General features: G+C 35.9%; 1 protein-coding gene across 1 annotated transcript in view; it reads right to left on the minus strand.

Moving 5' to 3' along the window:
• Nucleotides 1-3,451: 3,451 nt before the first annotated feature.
• The window catches only part of LOC104271414 (zinc finger protein 280D-like), a 42,053-nt gene continuing 26,848 nt past the window's right edge, over nucleotides 3,452-18,656 (minus strand). Inside the window, 7 exon segments of the mRNA XM_009866075.1 lie at nucleotides 3,452-4,085; nucleotides 7,568-7,585; nucleotides 7,587-7,621; nucleotides 8,902-8,947; nucleotides 17,012-17,048; nucleotides 17,241-17,359; nucleotides 17,804-17,866. Of these exon segments, the coding sequence (XP_009864377.1) occupies nucleotides 3,452-4,085; nucleotides 7,568-7,585; nucleotides 7,587-7,621; nucleotides 8,902-8,947; nucleotides 17,012-17,048; nucleotides 17,241-17,359; nucleotides 17,804-17,866 (952 nt within the window).

Consider the following 18,656-nt stretch of genomic DNA (forward strand, 5'->3'; position numbering starts at 1 on the left):
CAAGAGTCTTTACCTTGACCTTCAGTTTCTAATGCCTTCTGGCAGTAAAGCACCACAGAACATGAGTTAACAACCTATTGCCCAGGGTTCCTCTCTCTCCTCCCCCCTCTCCATCCAGGAAAAAAAGCAGACATGGTTTTCTAATTTAAAAAAAAAAAGTTTAAAATAAATCACCCAATACATGCAGTATGTGCTATGACTTGATCCATTTGTGAGGTGTGGGTTTTTTTTGTTTTGTTTTTGCCCTTGGTTTACTCCTCCACCCTCTTAATGAAAACCAGAGGTAAAACTAAAGCTTCTTTCCCAAATTGCACAAGGCAAACTGAGCACCTGGCTGCACTGGAGGGAGCTCCAAGTAACCAAACATTCACTGACCATCAGTTAATAACGACAACAGTTTTCCATTAAATGCAAATGACAAAGATAGCATATGCTTGGCCTGTGATTTCCTTAAAAATAAACCTTATATAAACAAACTGTAATAGTTACTCAAGCAAATATGGTAAATCTGTTAAGATGAGGGGAAATGGTGATTCTAGCATGTAACTTTAAAGTTACTTGGTTTTGGTAAGGCAATGAAAATTTAAGGTAAAATGCCTTCCCAAGTACAAAAAGAGGAGTGACACAGCATAAGAACTACTGACAGCTAGATGGAGAAAAAACCTGAACTTTTAAATGTCTCTGAAACAAACAACTCAATTGCACACAGTTACATTTAAATCACATATAATGCATTCAATGTAACTTGATTCTCTGGTGTAACTTCAGCCAAAAGTACCGATTTAACTTATCTCTACCTTCCAAGTAACATGAGATTGATCTTCATAATTATGTAGTCTCCTACAGTGTTTAGTCACCAAATGAACTACTTTATATAGGAAAAACTGTGATGAATTTCAGTTTTTCTCCTTCACAAAAACACCATGTCACTGTTTTCATACGACTTACTTGCCCATTTACAGCCATCTGATGATCTTGCTAGAATAATCTCTGTCATCTCCTCCATTGGAAGAGCTACTAGATATTTGAGTGTTTTATACCTAATATTACCTTTTGTTTATGCATTCTCCACCTGGATTGAAACAAGTAAGCCTTTATGTATTACATATCTGAGAATATATATATACACACACTTCTGCCAAATATGCAGATTTTTCAATCTGAGTTTTATTTTCCAACTGTTCTCCACAGTATGTGACCAAATTCTTCCAAATTCTTATTATTGAAATGACAAATCTTTAAAAAATTTAATTGCATAATAAAAGACAAATGTGAGAAATTTACAGGTAAGTATCATACAACTGGCTCCAGTTGAAGGTAATCTTTTCTAACACCACATACCAGAGCATTATCCAAAATATATAATTTACATGGAAGATCATCAGTCAGATGAAAAATACTATAGAGGTTTCTCTGGGTTTAAATGCAGATGCATTCAGGAACTTCTTCAGGAACATACACATCAAGTTCCAAAGCTGATTTAGTCCTTTAAACTGTCCTTATTGTGATGTGGTATCTTATAATCTTCCACATGTACATGCATGAAGACATCAGACTGATTAATCATACCTCAAGGTGATGATTTCATCAAAATCTTTAAAAAACAAAAGAATACTGCAACTTATTGCTCTCAGCTTTTTCGCATGTCTTGTTATTTGGAGTTCTTAAAGTGGCAGATCTTGAAGAGCTGTGACTATGTAAACTGCTCCATGTTTATTTTTAAGTCTTCTAAACCTGCATGGATGAAAAATTAAGCAGCAATTCAAAATATAAATCACATAACTCTTTAGTGTTTGAAGCAATTTTGTTGATATAGTTTATTTAGAGGCTCCAACAATAAGCCGGATAGTCTCTAAATTTTAATACTTTTGCTGATTAGTCTCATTTAGCAGCTGAGCCCAGTTAACCTAGGAGGGCAGAGTAGACTTCAGTTGCATGCTGATGGCCCAGAAAAATATCTTTATCTAATCTGGAAAAGTCAGCACATCTTACCACAATATACAGCTACAAAAAATATGTTTATGCATAGGCACTTGCTCATTTAGGTACTGGGAAAAAAAAAAACAAAACACCAAAAAAACCTCCAACCCAACAAAATCCAACCAATCAAAAAACTCCACATACATCTCAAATTCAGAATTTTAAAATGAAATAGTTTTTGGGAACTGTTACTGAAGCTTTTTAAAAACATGTGGAAAGACTATGCCCAAAGTTTCAAGCTGAGCATAAAATTATGCACAAAGACAAAATTTTGTTCCAAATATTTACTCAAAAAGTAATAATTTACAGCAGTGCTTTAACAGCTGTTGAAGACATGTAACATTCATTAGAAACAAAACTGTTAGTCAAAAGCACATTCTGAATGTTTCAAATGGAGCAATGAAGTTGTAAGAGCAAGCTACTGTTAATCATATGCATTCCTACATCTAGCTGCTAATTAGAAGTCAAAAAAACCCAAATCAACAAAAAAAACCAAACCAAAACTAGCAGCCATCTTTCTGTACACAATTTAGACTACAAAAAGTCCTGAAATTGAACTGTACAATTCTACTTTATATGCCCTTGTGTCCTTTTTGTAACAGTTAGCCAGTAGCAGCTGCAAAATGGCAGAACACATGCCAGTCGGGTGTTTCCAGTTTGGAGTTTTCCTTCTTTTTGCTTAAAACAGTTTTTACATTAAACAGTACTTTGGTGTAACTTATAGACCATTCCTACGGGCCTACAGCTAACAATAATTAAAAGCCTAACAGCTACAGTACTTTCAGCGGTATGTTCTACTTTACACACTTATGTTCGGCATCTCTGCACAGCCTGCACACTGAAAACCCCACAAATATATATTTTAATTGTAATAATTCCACTTTCACTGAAAGTTTATTAAGTTAAGCTCACAATCTGGCAGGATTACACCTGTACAGAGGTGCATAGTTTCATATAATTCTGTTTACATGCTTTTACAGACAGGAATGTGACATCAAATCCAAAGGTTTATATTTACCCAAATTATCAGCAGACCAATAACCATTACAAGTGTGCTCAATTTCAGCAGCAGAAGTGTATCCATACTAAATTCCACTGTTTAATGATATTCACACTGATTGACTTAAAAAAATATTTTCTTGGCAAACAAACCACCCTGTCCCGGGCTAGTTAACTACAAAAATTAGAATTTATTCCTCCTTTCAAATGTCAGTCTAATAAGATATATCACATCCAAGAGACAGGAAGATATATTTGAACATGTCACGTCTTGTAAATTTAGTTAATTCAGTTGTACATACACATACATGCTATCTTCATATGCAACACTTCCCTTCAGTGTCTCTTCTCTTTCCTTCCTCTCTTCCTCCCTTTTTTATTTTTAACAATTAGCATCAACGAGCACACTCATCAGGAATGGTCCATGGTGTTCTTACCATTGTTCATAACAAACAATAAAATTAACATAATTTCAGCTTGCTTCATTTTCATCTGTCTTGTTGGCTGTTTCCATTCTGTTGGGACTGCTTTCTTTAGAAGCCTCATCTGTTTGTTCAGGGAGTTGTCCAGCTTTCTTTGATGAAGGTGCAACATTACCTTTTTGAAGAATTTCAGTAGCTTCATGCTCTAGCACCTCTGATGGAGTCAGAGGCTCCAAATGAATACTGCCTTGTTCACTAATGTCTGAACTAACGGACTCGGGTTCATCTCTTTTTCTCAAGAACTGCTCAAAACTAACATCTTCACCCAACGTTAGTTTTAAGTCCCTCGCATTTATTGCTGCAAGTGTAGTTTCATCCAAGCTACGTACTTGAGTCTGCTCATTCAAGAGAACATCACCTGAACTTTGGCAAGTTTTCAACTCACTTTCCCCACGAATACATTTTTGTTTCTCATCTACTAATTGCTTGCGATTATCTGAATCACAGTATGCTCCCTTCTCATGCAAAGAATTCTTTGAGCTGTTGTCAGGGAGTTCCAAATCAGGAACATTTTCTGTATTCGACAATGACGGGTTTTCTTCATTCTTTTCAACTGATGCAACGTTTTTAGTTTGACTTCTATTGCATTTGTTTGATTCGTCTGAAGAATCATGCTCTTGTTTGCTGAAAAAAAACCCAAGCCAAGTTATTATTTTCATAACAAATGAAATAAAGCAACACACAGCTGTACTCTGCAAAGTGACACTCAGAATGTGGTACTGTATATTTTCCATTTGGTATTTCTCACAAATATTCAGAGCAAGATGGGCTGAATTTAATTAACAGCCACTTTTTTTCTTACCTATTTACAAACTCAGCTATGTATTTAGTAGTCTATTAGCACTCTTTAAATTTGCACTTTATCTCCAGAAAAGAAAACTTTGTGTAACACACAAAATTTTCCTGAACACAATGTTAAGTTATTCTGCCTGCACAGTGTATTTGACACAGCTGAAGATACAACTGCTTGGAAGCTTTTGTTGGCGATGTGCAAAAACCAAGTGGCAGCCAGTTCATACCTCTACTCTCATAGTAATGAGAGTAAATCAAGAGAAAAAAAAGCTAGCAATTGGCAGTTTAACTTCAATCTAAAATTTACTTGAGCGCTACGAATTTGGATTAACTGAAAAAGTGAATCTGAAGTAGCGTTTTCAGTCACTTTGCAGAGTAAAACTGTATGTTTATAAAGATCAGTACTGAATCATGCATGTAAAAATGAGAATCTTACTGCATAATACAATCTAACCCACAGCATATTAACTTTGTAGATGAAGTGACTGTTTGAAACTTTCTACTACAGAATCACAATATTCACAATATTTCAGTAAAGCCACATGTATGTAACGCTTTAAGGTGACCACGGAAAAAAATTAAAATCAGAATACTCCAAAGAAAGACTAAACAACATACTTCAAATGACACCTGTACCCACAAAAATAAAAAATAGTCTGGTCATACTGTTAATATGTAATTTGCTCATATGTTCTTATTCCAACAGTCCAAATCCTAAACACTATTTTCAAATATTTCTCTTCATTATTATAGGAACACACACTTCTTCCATCCTTTCAACGATGGAGCTCAATTTTTGCTGTAGAGATTTAAATCTGGTAAAAAGTTTAATATAAATTCTAACCTATTCAATATTTTTCAGAATACTGAGTAGCTCAAATTTCCCCCAAATGATGATGGCGACAGCCAAAAGAAAGCAGGAGGGGAAGATGGAAGAAAAACAGTTGGTCTGCTTTCAGATATATATTCTGTATAAAAAGTGAAAATAGGAGCAAAATCTCCCAAATTAACTTTTTAATTTTTTAATTTTTAAAAGTCTTTGAAGAGTGACATGCAGATAAAACATGTGAGAGATATCGCCAAATATCTCATTAATAAAAATGCATTTGTACTTTATTTCTTAAAAGTTTTAAAAATGGCTAGAATCACTTTTAACCTAAGCAGCAGACATTTCCAGCATTGTTAAAAAGAACAACCAACTTCCTGATACCACCTTTTTACGGTATATTTTCTGAAAGTCTAGATATATTGCTCTACCGATTTAGGAATTGAAAACAAAACATGTGATTTGCCTACATGCAAATGATAAGAATTACACAGAAAATGATTATTCTGAAAGAGGTGCTACATACTACAAACATTCAAAAATCTCTTTTCAAGTTAATTAATTTCACTTAAACTAACCCAAGAATACTTTATTTCCTAATTTGAATTTAAGTCAGGGAAATATTTTGAGCAAGGTAGTAGACTGCCAGGATATCCTTAAAGTGTAAAATCTTACTGGCCACTAAGGTAGTCAAAAAGAATATTTTTATCCTGCTACACTGATTTTTCATTCACGGTGAGTAATTAGAGAGATAGGTGAGCCTCCTTACCAAATCACAAGCTGTATTTGCTACTTGTGTCAAACAGTAAGGTTTGAGTTTTTTCATGTATTGGACTATCTATACCAGTAACTGACATTCTCAAATATACAAATTTTTTAGCCAAGTCTTTCTCCTCTCAAATTTCTAGAAGAAAATGAGAAAAGCATAACATTTGAGGGAAAACTCAATACTAATTTCCAAGACAAAAGCCATCAAAAAGAATCATCCGTCAGCAGTACCTGATATAACGGATCTTGCCATACCTGTTTTTAATTACCTGATCTAGTCCAGAGAAACACTTAAGCTATAGAATCATTGAAATGCTACTAAAATATGTAGAATTATTTTCACATTAAAAAATCTAGTAAACTCTTTATGAAGCAGTGTATATACATGACCTTCAGCTACTATTCAACAAGCAGCTTGAGGGTGAGGTATCACTGCAGTATTATACTTGATGTGGAAAGTCTTGAACACATACACAAAAAAGGGTTTAAATAAATGGATGACTAATGCCTCATTAGCACACACAGAACAGTGCTTCCACACTAGAAATCCCAGATAGTTTGTATGGACAACCCCAAGATTCACACAGAGAAACTCTTCAAAGGACAGATCTACCCTTAATATATAAAAGGAATCCATTGCAACCTCCCTCAATGTCCCATAACCAAAATCTCCGTTTCATCCAAATCCAGCTTTTCTTACTCATTTTCGGCAAAACACAGAAAGGGACAGAGAGAAAGTGGGGAGGAAAAAAAAAAAGTTTATACATATTCATTTCTCAGGCAGAAAATAAAAATTCTCTCTCTCATCAGCACACCTTCCCATGAGCCATTTAAACTAATAAAAGAGTACACACCAATCACCATCACAACAATCATTATCCACAAAGAATGGTGATCCTTTAGATCACTAAAGCACAACAGTATGTTGAGTTCGATAGTTCTCCAATAAATTTACCTCTGCTGAGAATTGCAGTTGAACATGCAAAACCTAGCAGTTGTGATGCAGTAAAAAGAAAGATCCTATAGGATTTCAAGATACCATTCTGCTAGTAAGTCAGCAGCTGAAAAAGCCTTCCCTCTGGTATCAGGAATGACACAGGCTCTGGTTGCTTTATGTGCACACAACTCTGGATACATGGTAAGAAAGCTAAAAATTCAGACATCAGAAAGACTGGAAAATGCAAGAATATAATAGTTGTTATTGCATAGAAAAGAGGATTTCGGTGAACAGTTATAATGTGAAATCTGGCTTCTACTTAATGCAAACAATGAAACCATTTTCTAAAACATGATACAACTGTGGCCAGTACATCAAATCCAGGCTATACTAACAGAGATGAGCCCTCAAGAGTCCAAAGCAGATGTTCTGCCCAGCTGGGAACACGTGTGCAGCACAGGCCTTCCGCCCAGGGCACACAGCTTTGGGCTGCAACACCACCTCCCAGCCAGGGGGCAATGAAAATGCAGAATTCTCAATCAGCTACTTTTGCTACAGATCTGCTCCTGCAGCTCTAATTACTTGCTAATATCAACAGATATTAGAAAAGCGTTTGAGACCACATGCCTAGTTGAGCAAGTATATTAGGACCACCATTCAAAATTTCTATCATAGAAAACACACATTATGAAAATACTTAATAAATATTTTTGTCAATTATCTGAGAAATAACATAATGTGTTAGGTACCTGATTTTAAAACGCAGTTGATCATTGTATTTACCTTTCAAAAGCTGCTGTTTGTTTCTCCTTCAGAAAAACTAGGTTTAGAAATTTTCTGTAATAATTATATTTATTTCACATTCATGAGCAACTGATTACAATATAAAGTTGTGGAAATAGTTTCACCCTGACATTCCATAGATCTGCTATGTAGGAGAGATTAAGCATGGATCTCAGTACAGATGCTTGCAAGTCTTTCAAGTTAAAAAAAAACAAACTCAAAACTAAAACCCAACAAAAACAAAGTAAAACTTTGAACCAACTGTTGTAGCCTTTTTATATACATAATTTCATTTATACTTAATTGAATAGGATGCAAAATAAAGCCTGGACAGTGTTTTATTTGGAGAGGCAGAAAAAAAAAATCTGTAACTAAACTTCTGTTTTGCTAGGGAACAAGCAAAGGAAAAGCAAGAAAGACAAAATTGTTAGTATATTTTTTTAAGAATTACACAGCATTTTAGCCCTAGAGATGCTATTACATTCAGTGTAAGTATAAGGAAGACTCTTAACAAAATGTCTGCCACATAAGAAACTTCTGAGAAACTAATGAAATAACTTGTTAGGTCTAAATAATACCAACAAAGGCATTTTTTCTCCTCATTTCTAGAAGAGCAGAAAAGTGACTTAAAACTGCGATTTGAAACATCCACACCGATCTTCCAAAAGCATCTCTTGTGCTACAGGGCATCTTACCCTTATCTCTCCAAATTTTAAATGCTATGTTTTTAAACAATCTGATTCATCAAATTTTATTTTTGGTTCTTCAGCACCCAAGGGGTCTGTCCTTTGACCTCTTGCTGCATGTTTTGACAAACAGCCAAAAAGTCAAACACCTGGCTGCAGCAAAACAACAGGCATTTCACGGCACCTTGGCAGAAACAATCAGAGGTTCCACGTGGCCCAGACCACTCTGAACAGCAGCTCACTTCTCTGAAAGGTCTTGGCTCAGCTGTCCTGTAAGCTCAGAGAGCTAACACCACAGCACGCTGTCCTGGGTCTTCATCTTTTCTAACGAGAAGGGCTTCAGGTTTCCTGAAGATGCAGACACATAAGGCTACTAGGCCATCCCTTCATTGGAGCCTCACGCTCAAATCAACCAGAACGGACTGACTGCAAACTGGAACTCTTTGAGTGTGGCAGACGTACAAAAGGTGTCCCTCCAACAGGGCCATGGCTCTCTGTAGTAAAACAGAAAACTAGATTTTCGCATTACGCATATCTTCTGAACACCATGACCCAGTAGTACATGTATAGTTAAACAAGAATTTTCTTGTATCTTCAAACTAGTTATGAGAGATTATTAGACTGTGTGGAGAAAAGACAAGACATTACCTCCAACTTAGCTTCTCTCTCTCTAATGAAGAATTCCATCCTTAACCTAGTGGACAATGAATTAAGATTCAATGTTTTAAAATACTGAATGGTTAAAATAGAGATAAGGACAAAGACATTTACAGTAAGAAAGCAACTTGGTAATCTGAAATCCATTTTTAAAGATGATCATTATTTTGAGTTTAAACATACTTCAGAGTTCCAGAAAAACATATCAGAATTTTAGAATGTTTTATTTGGTATAGAGAAAGATAAACTTGTTCTAAATAACCTGTTTCTGTTCTATTACCTTATAAAAAAACCAGTAAGTAACACTCTTAAGATGGTTAGCAATACTTCCATTCTAGTGCTTCCTGCAATTTTACGTGAGGAATAATCTCCTCACCATAAAGACCTTTTAAATCATGTCTGAACTATTTAAGATCTGAAATGATAAATTAAGTGCATAAAGCCACATAATGAGCCAACAAAAACACTGCAAAACAAAGTCGGTTTTATTTAATTGTCTACCATAACGCAAATAACCAGAACACAGCTATAGTTTACTTTAGGGCAACTGTAAAACACTGCAGCTGACCTCCAACTACTATTTGAAGGAGATACTTCCCTCAAAATACCTTCATGGGCACAGTCTATACATTAGATGAGCTACAAATTACTTAAATTTATTGACTTTTAAAACCACATTAAACAGCTTATCGCAACATCACTAAAATTGATTTTCTGTGTTTATAAGTAACTGCTGTTGCATAGATAGCAAGAAGTATGTCTCCTACAAAACCTTGTTAAGTCATCAGTTCTAATATAAAATCTAACCTTTCAAAGTTTTCCTGTTAAAAAAAACCCTGAACAAAGCCCTCAAAACTGCTTATGCCTGTATCTCCTTTGTTGATGCTGCATTAAAGGCAAATTTAATCTGCTGAAGTATGGTGTTGCCTCTGTTATATTTAAATAATGTTATTAATCATAAATTAAATGATTAATGACCTCAGTGAGTCTTAATGGTTGTCTACAAGGTACAAAATACTTGACAGAAGAAACAGCTTTACCAACTCAAATTTTATGAAAAATGTATAGTAACATTAGATCGGTATCTACCACATGTATTTTCCTAATTTAAGAAAGCAGTGTCAAACCCAGACCTTTTAAAGAATTTTAGCACTTGCTTTCAGCATACCATAAACACCTTCTAACACTAATGTTCTCAGAGCTAACCAACAACTGGGGCTGTAGTACAACCATCTAAAACTATTTTAATTATTACATCTTGCAAGAAAAGGTGGCAAAAAATCTTCAACAAAAGGGTTGTTTTAGAACAACATTGCTAAGAGCATTGTAACAATGGTTATCTAATTAACAGTAAGAAAAACAATATATAGAAATCAAAAGAGAACAGATTTTGGGGGTCTGAAGTACTTGAGTAGCAACACCAGTAAAAGATGGTGCGACTAAATATAGAGCTTAGCTTCATTGCTTTAATGATTTCTATTAAAGAACTTAAACACGTATGTTGGAAATAGAAATTTGTCTAAAATCGGTCACTTTTGAAAGCGTAGAACAATTTAGACATGAATAAATTAGATACTGGATATTGAAGGACAAAATATACTGTTGTTCTTGTCTAAATAAATCTAAGTTTTGCCACCAAAATAAATGAGCATCAACTAGATCGTATACCTGCAGACTGATTTAAATATATTATAAACATTATTTTACTTGACCAAATTCTGATAGATTTCTGTGATGACATTTCATAGCTTATGAAAAGGATTCAAACTGGCTAGTTTATGCAGTTTTGGAAGTGAACCGGGTTTATAACATTTTGTGACAACCACATCTTTGTTAATACAGTTTACCTTGGATTTCTGACATAATAATTCTGTTTAGCAATAGGTTTTAGAAATCAGTTCCTTCTAATTTGTAGTTAGCAGAAGTTTCATAAGTGGATACTAAACCATAGAAAATTATCACCTTGTGATATTCCCAACACTTCTTATAAGAAGTCTTAAACCCCATAGTTCTCAAACAGCAACAAAGGCAACATAGTTTCTTACATCTGTGGAGCTACAGCAGTTCTGAAAGAACATTATGAAAACAAAATAGAAGATAGTGACCAACTCCAGTAAGTACAGCCTGCTGGTACACAATGTTGAGCAACTTGGAAACTTCTCTAGATCTCTCCAAAGATCCTTTATTCTATATAAAAATTATAAGAACAATGAAAAAATGCCCCTTAATTAGCAATCCCTTTAAAAAAAGGGCCCTGAAGTGTAGCAGCTGAGCATAAAATTTCAGCTCAAGATACTCAGTACAAAGGATCTGCCATAAACCCAGAAACTCAGAATAAAAGCCAGGTAAGAAAGAAAATGAATTTAGTTTAAATTCAAGTTGATCTGAAACATTATTTGATACGTGAGGAGTCACCTAGAAGTCATAGAAGAGATCTGGAGTCAGCGAAATACGTAGACTCTGAAATATGCAGTCCAGGCATGGGTGGCAGTATTCTCTTTTCTGAAATTCATACAGTCTCATTGCTTCTCCTGCTTTCACATAACAAACAACATTTATTGGCACACACACACAGAGCTCAAATCGTGAGCAAGTGTCTTCCCAGCTATCTGTTGTGTTTTGTTACAACCCAAGAGTTACTCCCACAGCTTCTTTGGGTAAGCATTACTGAAACTCAGTTGGAATCTTTTGCCAAATATCCTTTTTTTGTCCACCCCTAACCAAAAGTAACCTTTTCTAGCAGGACTGTAGCTTCAAGCCTTTCTAGAAAACATCTTTGTTATTTAAGTAGCTCAAGGTACCTTCCAGCCACTCAGCTGAACCATACCCAGCACTACAAACATAAATCTATTTTACCACAAACAGAATAAAAAGGTCTTTGGGTTCTTCTGGATATTTTTTGTGGGGTTTTTGTTGTTTGTTTCTAATTTTTTAAGAAGTCCAGCTTTTAGCAGGAATTCCGCACTTTGAAAGACATAACTCTAAGTAGAGCCAATGATTCATGAAGTACAACTCAAACATTTGCGGGAGTATTGTATGAGCATTTACTGGGAAGGCACGTGTGAATGCACAGTTAGATGAAAAAGCTGCTTCTATGCCATGGTGTTTTACACTGTTAATGACTGACTAGGAAAGGAAGGTACTCATGTTACTTGACACTGTCTCCAGTTTCTCACCTGTAAAATGAGGTTAGCAATGAAGACAGCTACATCATAACTTACTATTATTGTCATGAGAAGCCAAGTGTTACTACACACAAAGCTGCAGTTGCAAACATTTACCAGAGTAAGAGAAACAAGTATTTACTTCCTTGTCAGAAAAACTTTGAAAACAAAGGTAACAGAATTAGGTAAACAAGCAAGGCTGCTCTGCAACTACACTTCTTATAAGAACTCATAATGCAGTGATACTCAACAACCTAAAAATAACAGAAAAGAGACAGGTTAAGGTACATACAAATGAAATCTTAATTCTTTGATTATAAGCTAAAATGGTTATACCACGCGTATTCATGCTCTGTCCTTGCAGGTGTGGTCCAATATGTTGCATCATCCATGTAACTATCGAGTTGTTGTCAGCATCAAGAAGATTCAGTATCAAGTCAGAAAGGTTTACTTGCATGGTTTAGTACTGGTTTTGTGTTAGGAGTTTTTCAAATGAGTAACTTTTCCGAGATCCTCACACAAACGGAAACAGAATGCCACAAGGCTGATTTTTTCTACACAAACTCTTTACACAAAACTGGCAAATCTGTATGTAGCTTACAAGTATTTTAACTGCAAGTCTGAAACTTAAAATTTCTTTAGCAAAGTTGTAAAAGAATCAAATGATAATATTTCAAATGAACATTCAAAAGTGGTATAATCCACATAACTTCATATCAAAATGCCAACCTAGTGCAATTCTGGAAAATTCTTAGAAAACATTTCCCAATGCTAAAGTCTGCAATCACATTCCAGTTTTGTTGTTGCTGGAAACCTGAATGAAAGTGAAATATTCACAGATTCAACTTTCTCTGAAATGCAACAGCACATTCACAATGAAAACAGAAACCCACTGTGCTTTTTGAATGCTGCTGTGTCAAAACAGAAATAAGTCCTGCAAGAAAAACTCGTAGTAGGTAACTGATGCTGGAAGATGAAACATAGCTTGGCAGAAGAAAAAAAAATAGCAAAGAGAACAATGAGACTTTAGGGTACCGAGTAAGCGTGCAGATGCTGAATCACAAACTATGCGTAAGAGACAATGGATGACAAGATCCCTGCCGTTATTAGCAATACCGTGGTTGTAGAAGCTTGTTATCACCAAAACTGCTACTGTTTGAATACTAAAAGTGAAGAGGACAAAAATACCAGTAAAAATTCATTTCAGAGAATCTGATGATGTAGAAAGTGCTGCAAATCAAGAAGAGCTTGCAATCATAAAAAAATCCCTTATAACTAGTAGGTTACAACAGTGACTGATCACAGAGTAAGATTAGCTCTATCTATTAGGTTGCTTAGAAGCTAGTAAACGAGAGATTCAACGAAGACATATCCACTGTGAAACGGTAGGCTGACTTCGAAGGAATACTAGACGTTCATCATGGCAAAAGGAAAGCTCATCATATATCCAGACAACCTGTTGATGGATAAAGTTGCCATAGAAAATCTAGAACTAAAGATGAAGTCAGCGGCAGTGAAATCAAAAGCAGCAGATGTCTCAGCAGCTTGAGTAGAGCATCCTTGAAGATGAGAGATGATACCAAAGGAACAAGATGTGAATGAAGCTGCTCCACCCTCAGAATCAAAGCTCACTAAGTGTTTCCGTCACATGCTCTCCTCCTACAGTATTTAGGAGCAAAAAGGCTTAGCTACCAGAGCAAAGCAGCTAATAAATTCTTTTGGCCAAGATGCAGTTTATGCACTTACATGCAACAGAAGTCATTCAAAACAATTTTGCCACCAATTACTGTAAAGTCATTGGCAGACAAAAATGCAACTTACTTGAATACTAAATAGATCAGGACTTGTATGCTTTAGTGAGCACCCAAAGAGAATGACAAAGTCCTTAAGCTTCAGAAGCTAGGGTCAAGTTCAGATCAAAATGGCCTTTGATGTCAACACGTACATGTCATCATTTACACACTACTCCAGCTTGGAATGACAGATTCGAGCAGCAAAGAAACACTGCAAATGAGCAGCAAAGAAACACTGCATCACATAAGTGAAACTCCTAGCAACCCTCTCTTCGGAGGAGTATAGCCCCAAAAAAGCTTTAAGTCAATGCTGCAAAGCAGGGAACATTATCACAGAAGGGGCTTTGCCAGGTGACAATTGTTTGAAGAAGAGACCAGACCTGCTGCCTAGAAGATGCAAGAGAATACCACAGCTTCCACGCATGAAGTAAAAGGAAAAGGTCTGGTCAGATCCTTGTTTGCTTACATACCAAAATAATCCCAAGCTGGACTGGGTTCAATTTTCTGGTCCACAATGATGTATCAGTGAGCCAAGGCAGTATAGGATACCTGCTCACTTTCAACTCCCCTGCAACAAAAATGTCTGCTGTCAGTTCATTTAAAAATATGTTAATTGTTGCGCAAAGCAGAGAGTTGAGCATTAGAAGATTACTGGCATAGTTATTAAGCCTCACTCCCTCAGCATAAGGTGGATCACTAAATAAACAAGGTGACTTAACATAGAGTAACAATTCAAAAAACAATTCCTGCTATAGGTTATCTGTATTACCAATGGCAGAATTCTGATCCCAAGACAGTCTCATATCAACACTACACAGAGCTCATGGAACATGTCTGGTCATTAACCACAAAAACAAGTTCCACAAAACATACAGTGTGATATGTAATTAAAGATACTAAACGATACCATCTGAGAGATGCAAGAGAAGATCCAAAAGACTAATTGTGAGTCATTTGTTCTGACCATGAAGTGATTCTGAAGAGCCCCACAAACAAGTCGCACCTCACTGAATCACAGGCCAAAGAATGGGAAGAAACATTCATAGGTCACTGAGAACCTACACAGCAAGAGTTATGAATCTTGACTGCAAGTTCCTCTTCTTCCAAAGCCAACCAGAGTACTATGAAGAACCATCCCACAAGAAGATGAACATTCTTGTGTGTACTCTGTACCGCAAACAATGAATTTTTAAAAATCTGCTACATCAGTATACTCATGCTCTTAGGCTTAGCAACGATACATTATTGTCCAAACTATCAGAGAACGAGTATACACAACAGGACAAGATTTAATGAAATTAATGAAGTCTGAGCGTGACAGATTCAAAAAGCACCATCACAAATTATATATGAGAGCTCTCTAAAGTAATGGCTACCTGCACCTGTCCTAATGTAACAGTTTTCAGAAACAAACTTGCACATATTCTTGACTTCAGATCTTTTCGGTGCTCACCCATCTGTTCCTAAGTAATACATACTTTGTATATCCAGCATTCTTAAATATTTCATATGACATCTCTGTAATATATTCAAGACAGCAAGATCCTTAAGTGGTACTGACACCAGCCTGCCACAACTACTGTACCTCTTTCACAATCGTTCATTATTTCTATAATCCTTCCTTACATATAGTTCAGCAAGTATTCATTCCCAATATCTAATGCAATCTCTGAGCAGAAAAGCTATGGTTATCACAGACATTACAGTTCAACTCTTAATTTTTTCCATTGTTTGAGTTTCACTGAAATTTAAACTCTTAAAAGGACAGAAGCCACCCTGGACTAATGAACAGAAGGAATACAGCTCACCCTGCTAGATGACTCTTCCCAGTGTTTTGTCCAATTTCAAAATTCTGTGCTCTAAAAGCAGAAATTTATTTTTCAAAAACCTCCTTCTTGGAATGCTTTCCTTCCCCTGTTCACTCCTGCCATGACATCTTCAATTTTTTTTTTAATAATGACTATTGGTCATCCCGTCAGACCACCAGTTTTATTCAACTGTATCACATACTAAACAGTCACTAGTCGAGGTTTGAAGTTTATAGCATATATTTTGCTCTACTATTACTTATAGTCAAAGATGAATATTTCCATGTTTGTGTCAGAAGACACAGTGTTCCAGTGTCCCCTCTCCCTGGCTGCTTCATGGAAACTAAGAAGGAAAATACTTAAGTTATGAAATAACCTCCTGGAGATATTTCTAATACTCAGTGAAGGTTGATTTATGCCTAGAGGCCTAAGAAATTCTCACTCTGCTGGAAGAGTTCTCAACATGCAGGAGAATAGCTAGTCCCTTTCAGAATCCTGTTACCAGCTAGATGGATTCAATGACACCTTGTATTAAGTTTTTCATCTTTTAAAGTATCTTTCTTGGCAATCTAACTGACTTTTTCCTGTGTTCTGAAATGGTTTAGAAAGAATTCCAATGTTGAGAGAGAACTGAAGTGAAACATCTCTGAACATTCAATTAAGGCGTAAGTAGGCTACATTGCAAAGCCTCAGGTTCCAGGATAATCAGGGATGGCTTGGCAAGTCTGACTCTTCTAAGGTTAAAAAACCCCAAGCAAACCCTGCAACACAGTCTTTACAATACTGCAGGTTCCTTTTCAAATCCTTAAAGAAACTGAAAGCCAAAGTTCTATAAATTTTTCTTTGAAAGCCAGAATTAAAAAGCAAATGCAGAACAGTGTAACTTTGTCATAAAAATAACAATTCTGAGAACAATTTCTAAATATTTGTCCTACTGAATTTGTCCTACTTCAATAAAGGTCACTTTTTTAGAACATAAGCCACACATTTAATAAAGCTAGTCTTAAAAGGAAGTTGAAGTAATAATCTCACTAAATCTAGACTTAAAAGTCAAGATTAAGAAGTTCTAATATTGCAAGAATTATTTATGTCTCTGGCCAAACTGAAGAAAATCCTGTTTTTTATTTTGGCTGCAGTAGGTAAATAGTTTTCTCTCCTCACTCTTCCAACTGTAGACATGATAAGATCAAAAAGCACTAATAAAGTAAGGTCCCATGTTGATCTATACATTTGAAATTCTACGAAATTAAAAAGAAACCCAAGTTCAAAGTGCAAACTTTGGCCAACTGTCACTAAATTAATAGAAATAAACATTGAGCAGTAAAACAAAACTTACTCAGATACTTGTTCAGCAGTGGGGATATCTACAGAAACTGAAAATAAAAATAAAGGATTTAAGTAAAAATATTTTTAAATGTGGAAATACAGATATACTCACTTCAAATCCAAGTACACAGAAATAATAATAATGCAACTGAAAAAAGGACTGCAGTAACACAGAGACATCCACATGTAAGTATTTACACATGCATACTATATAAAAAAGACAATGTATATACACTCACCTTTTTCTATAATAACTTGACAAGTATGAGTGTGGCTTTCACTGAGATGCGTGGCCATGCTATCTAAGCCAGAAACATCAGTCAGGAAATCACAGTTAAGACACACTACAGTCACACCCCTAGAGAAAAGAAAGTCAGTATAAATACAACATGGCCATGAAAATTGTTTTCTTAACTTAAAGCAACTGGACAGACTATAATGACCAGAGCATCTCCATGCCAAGTGCAGTACAAAGAACACCACTTCAGACAGAAATATACCTGTACAGTGTGAGTTTCTCAGTTGTAGTGGAGGTCATTTTTTGCTTCCCTCACACCCTCCCCACTCTGCACACTATGAATAATTGGAAAAAAAAATGGAAATATTTGAAAAACTGCTCAGAGTTACGGATGAAGTTGATAGATGTGGACAAATAAATATTTCCACTGAACAGAACACCACTAGTAGAGGAGCCAATACTTTTATTTCCCCATGCCTTCTAAATTGGGGAGGCTTTAACTAATCAGTTGACTATTAGAAAGCAAAACCATAATGATCTACAACTGGAAAAAAGGTGAATTACCGTAGCTCTTCTGAATGCTTCTTATAGATCCAAAATCTTTTACTTGGACGGGCACTGTGAAAACTAAATATAAGAAAACATTACCACCTACACTGGTTTTCTTGAGTACATTACTCCATACATTCCCTCCACTGTACATGGTACTGCATTTTGCTTATGACAAGGCATGAAAACAAAAGGCTGAATTACCGGACTGCATTATTCTAAAAACCGCTACATTGCTGAAAGCTTACAGGCTTGTGAATCTCAGCTCTAGTTTAAAACACTGGCTCTCTTGTAAATAGTTTGGAAGGGGGAAGGCTTAACTTCCTTGGCACAGTCCTACAAGAACATGTTACATTGCTTCCATGAGCAGTTCAGCTCTTGAAGCACCATGGCTGTAGCTACACAGTGCTCCACAAAAGAAGGGCAGCTTGGCTGAACTTGCACATGTTAAAGAGACTGTTTTAAGTGAGATACATTTCCAGACAACCTGTAAGTTCTCATATACAGGTTAAGTATGTGCTAACACTAGTCCCAGATGAAACAAACAGTGGCTGAGCACAGGGGCTGCTAACTGCAGAAACACCTCCCTCTGACAGCCTTCCTCCACACCGTCCCTTGTTCCTTATACTCACCAAAACCGGTGATGATAGGGGTCAAAGTGTGGGAGCATTAGTGCATCAAGGAGACAAAGGACAAAAGACTGGCTATTTTACTCCATGGTTGAATTTGACAACACCCAGGACATGGGCAACAGTAGGAACAATTTACCTTAGATTCCCCTCTCCCCTTCTAGAGTAAGCTTTTTCTTGCACAATCAGGAATAAGTAAAAGAGCTTTTATATTTGTTTAAGCATGAAATCAATAGTTT

The sequence above is a fragment of the Apaloderma vittatum genome, unplaced genomic scaffold, assembly GCF_000703405.1.
Source record: "Apaloderma vittatum isolate BGI_N311 unplaced genomic scaffold, ASM70340v1 scaffold43203, whole genome shotgun sequence".
Taxonomy (NCBI): domain Eukaryota; kingdom Metazoa; phylum Chordata; class Aves; order Trogoniformes; family Trogonidae; genus Apaloderma; species Apaloderma vittatum.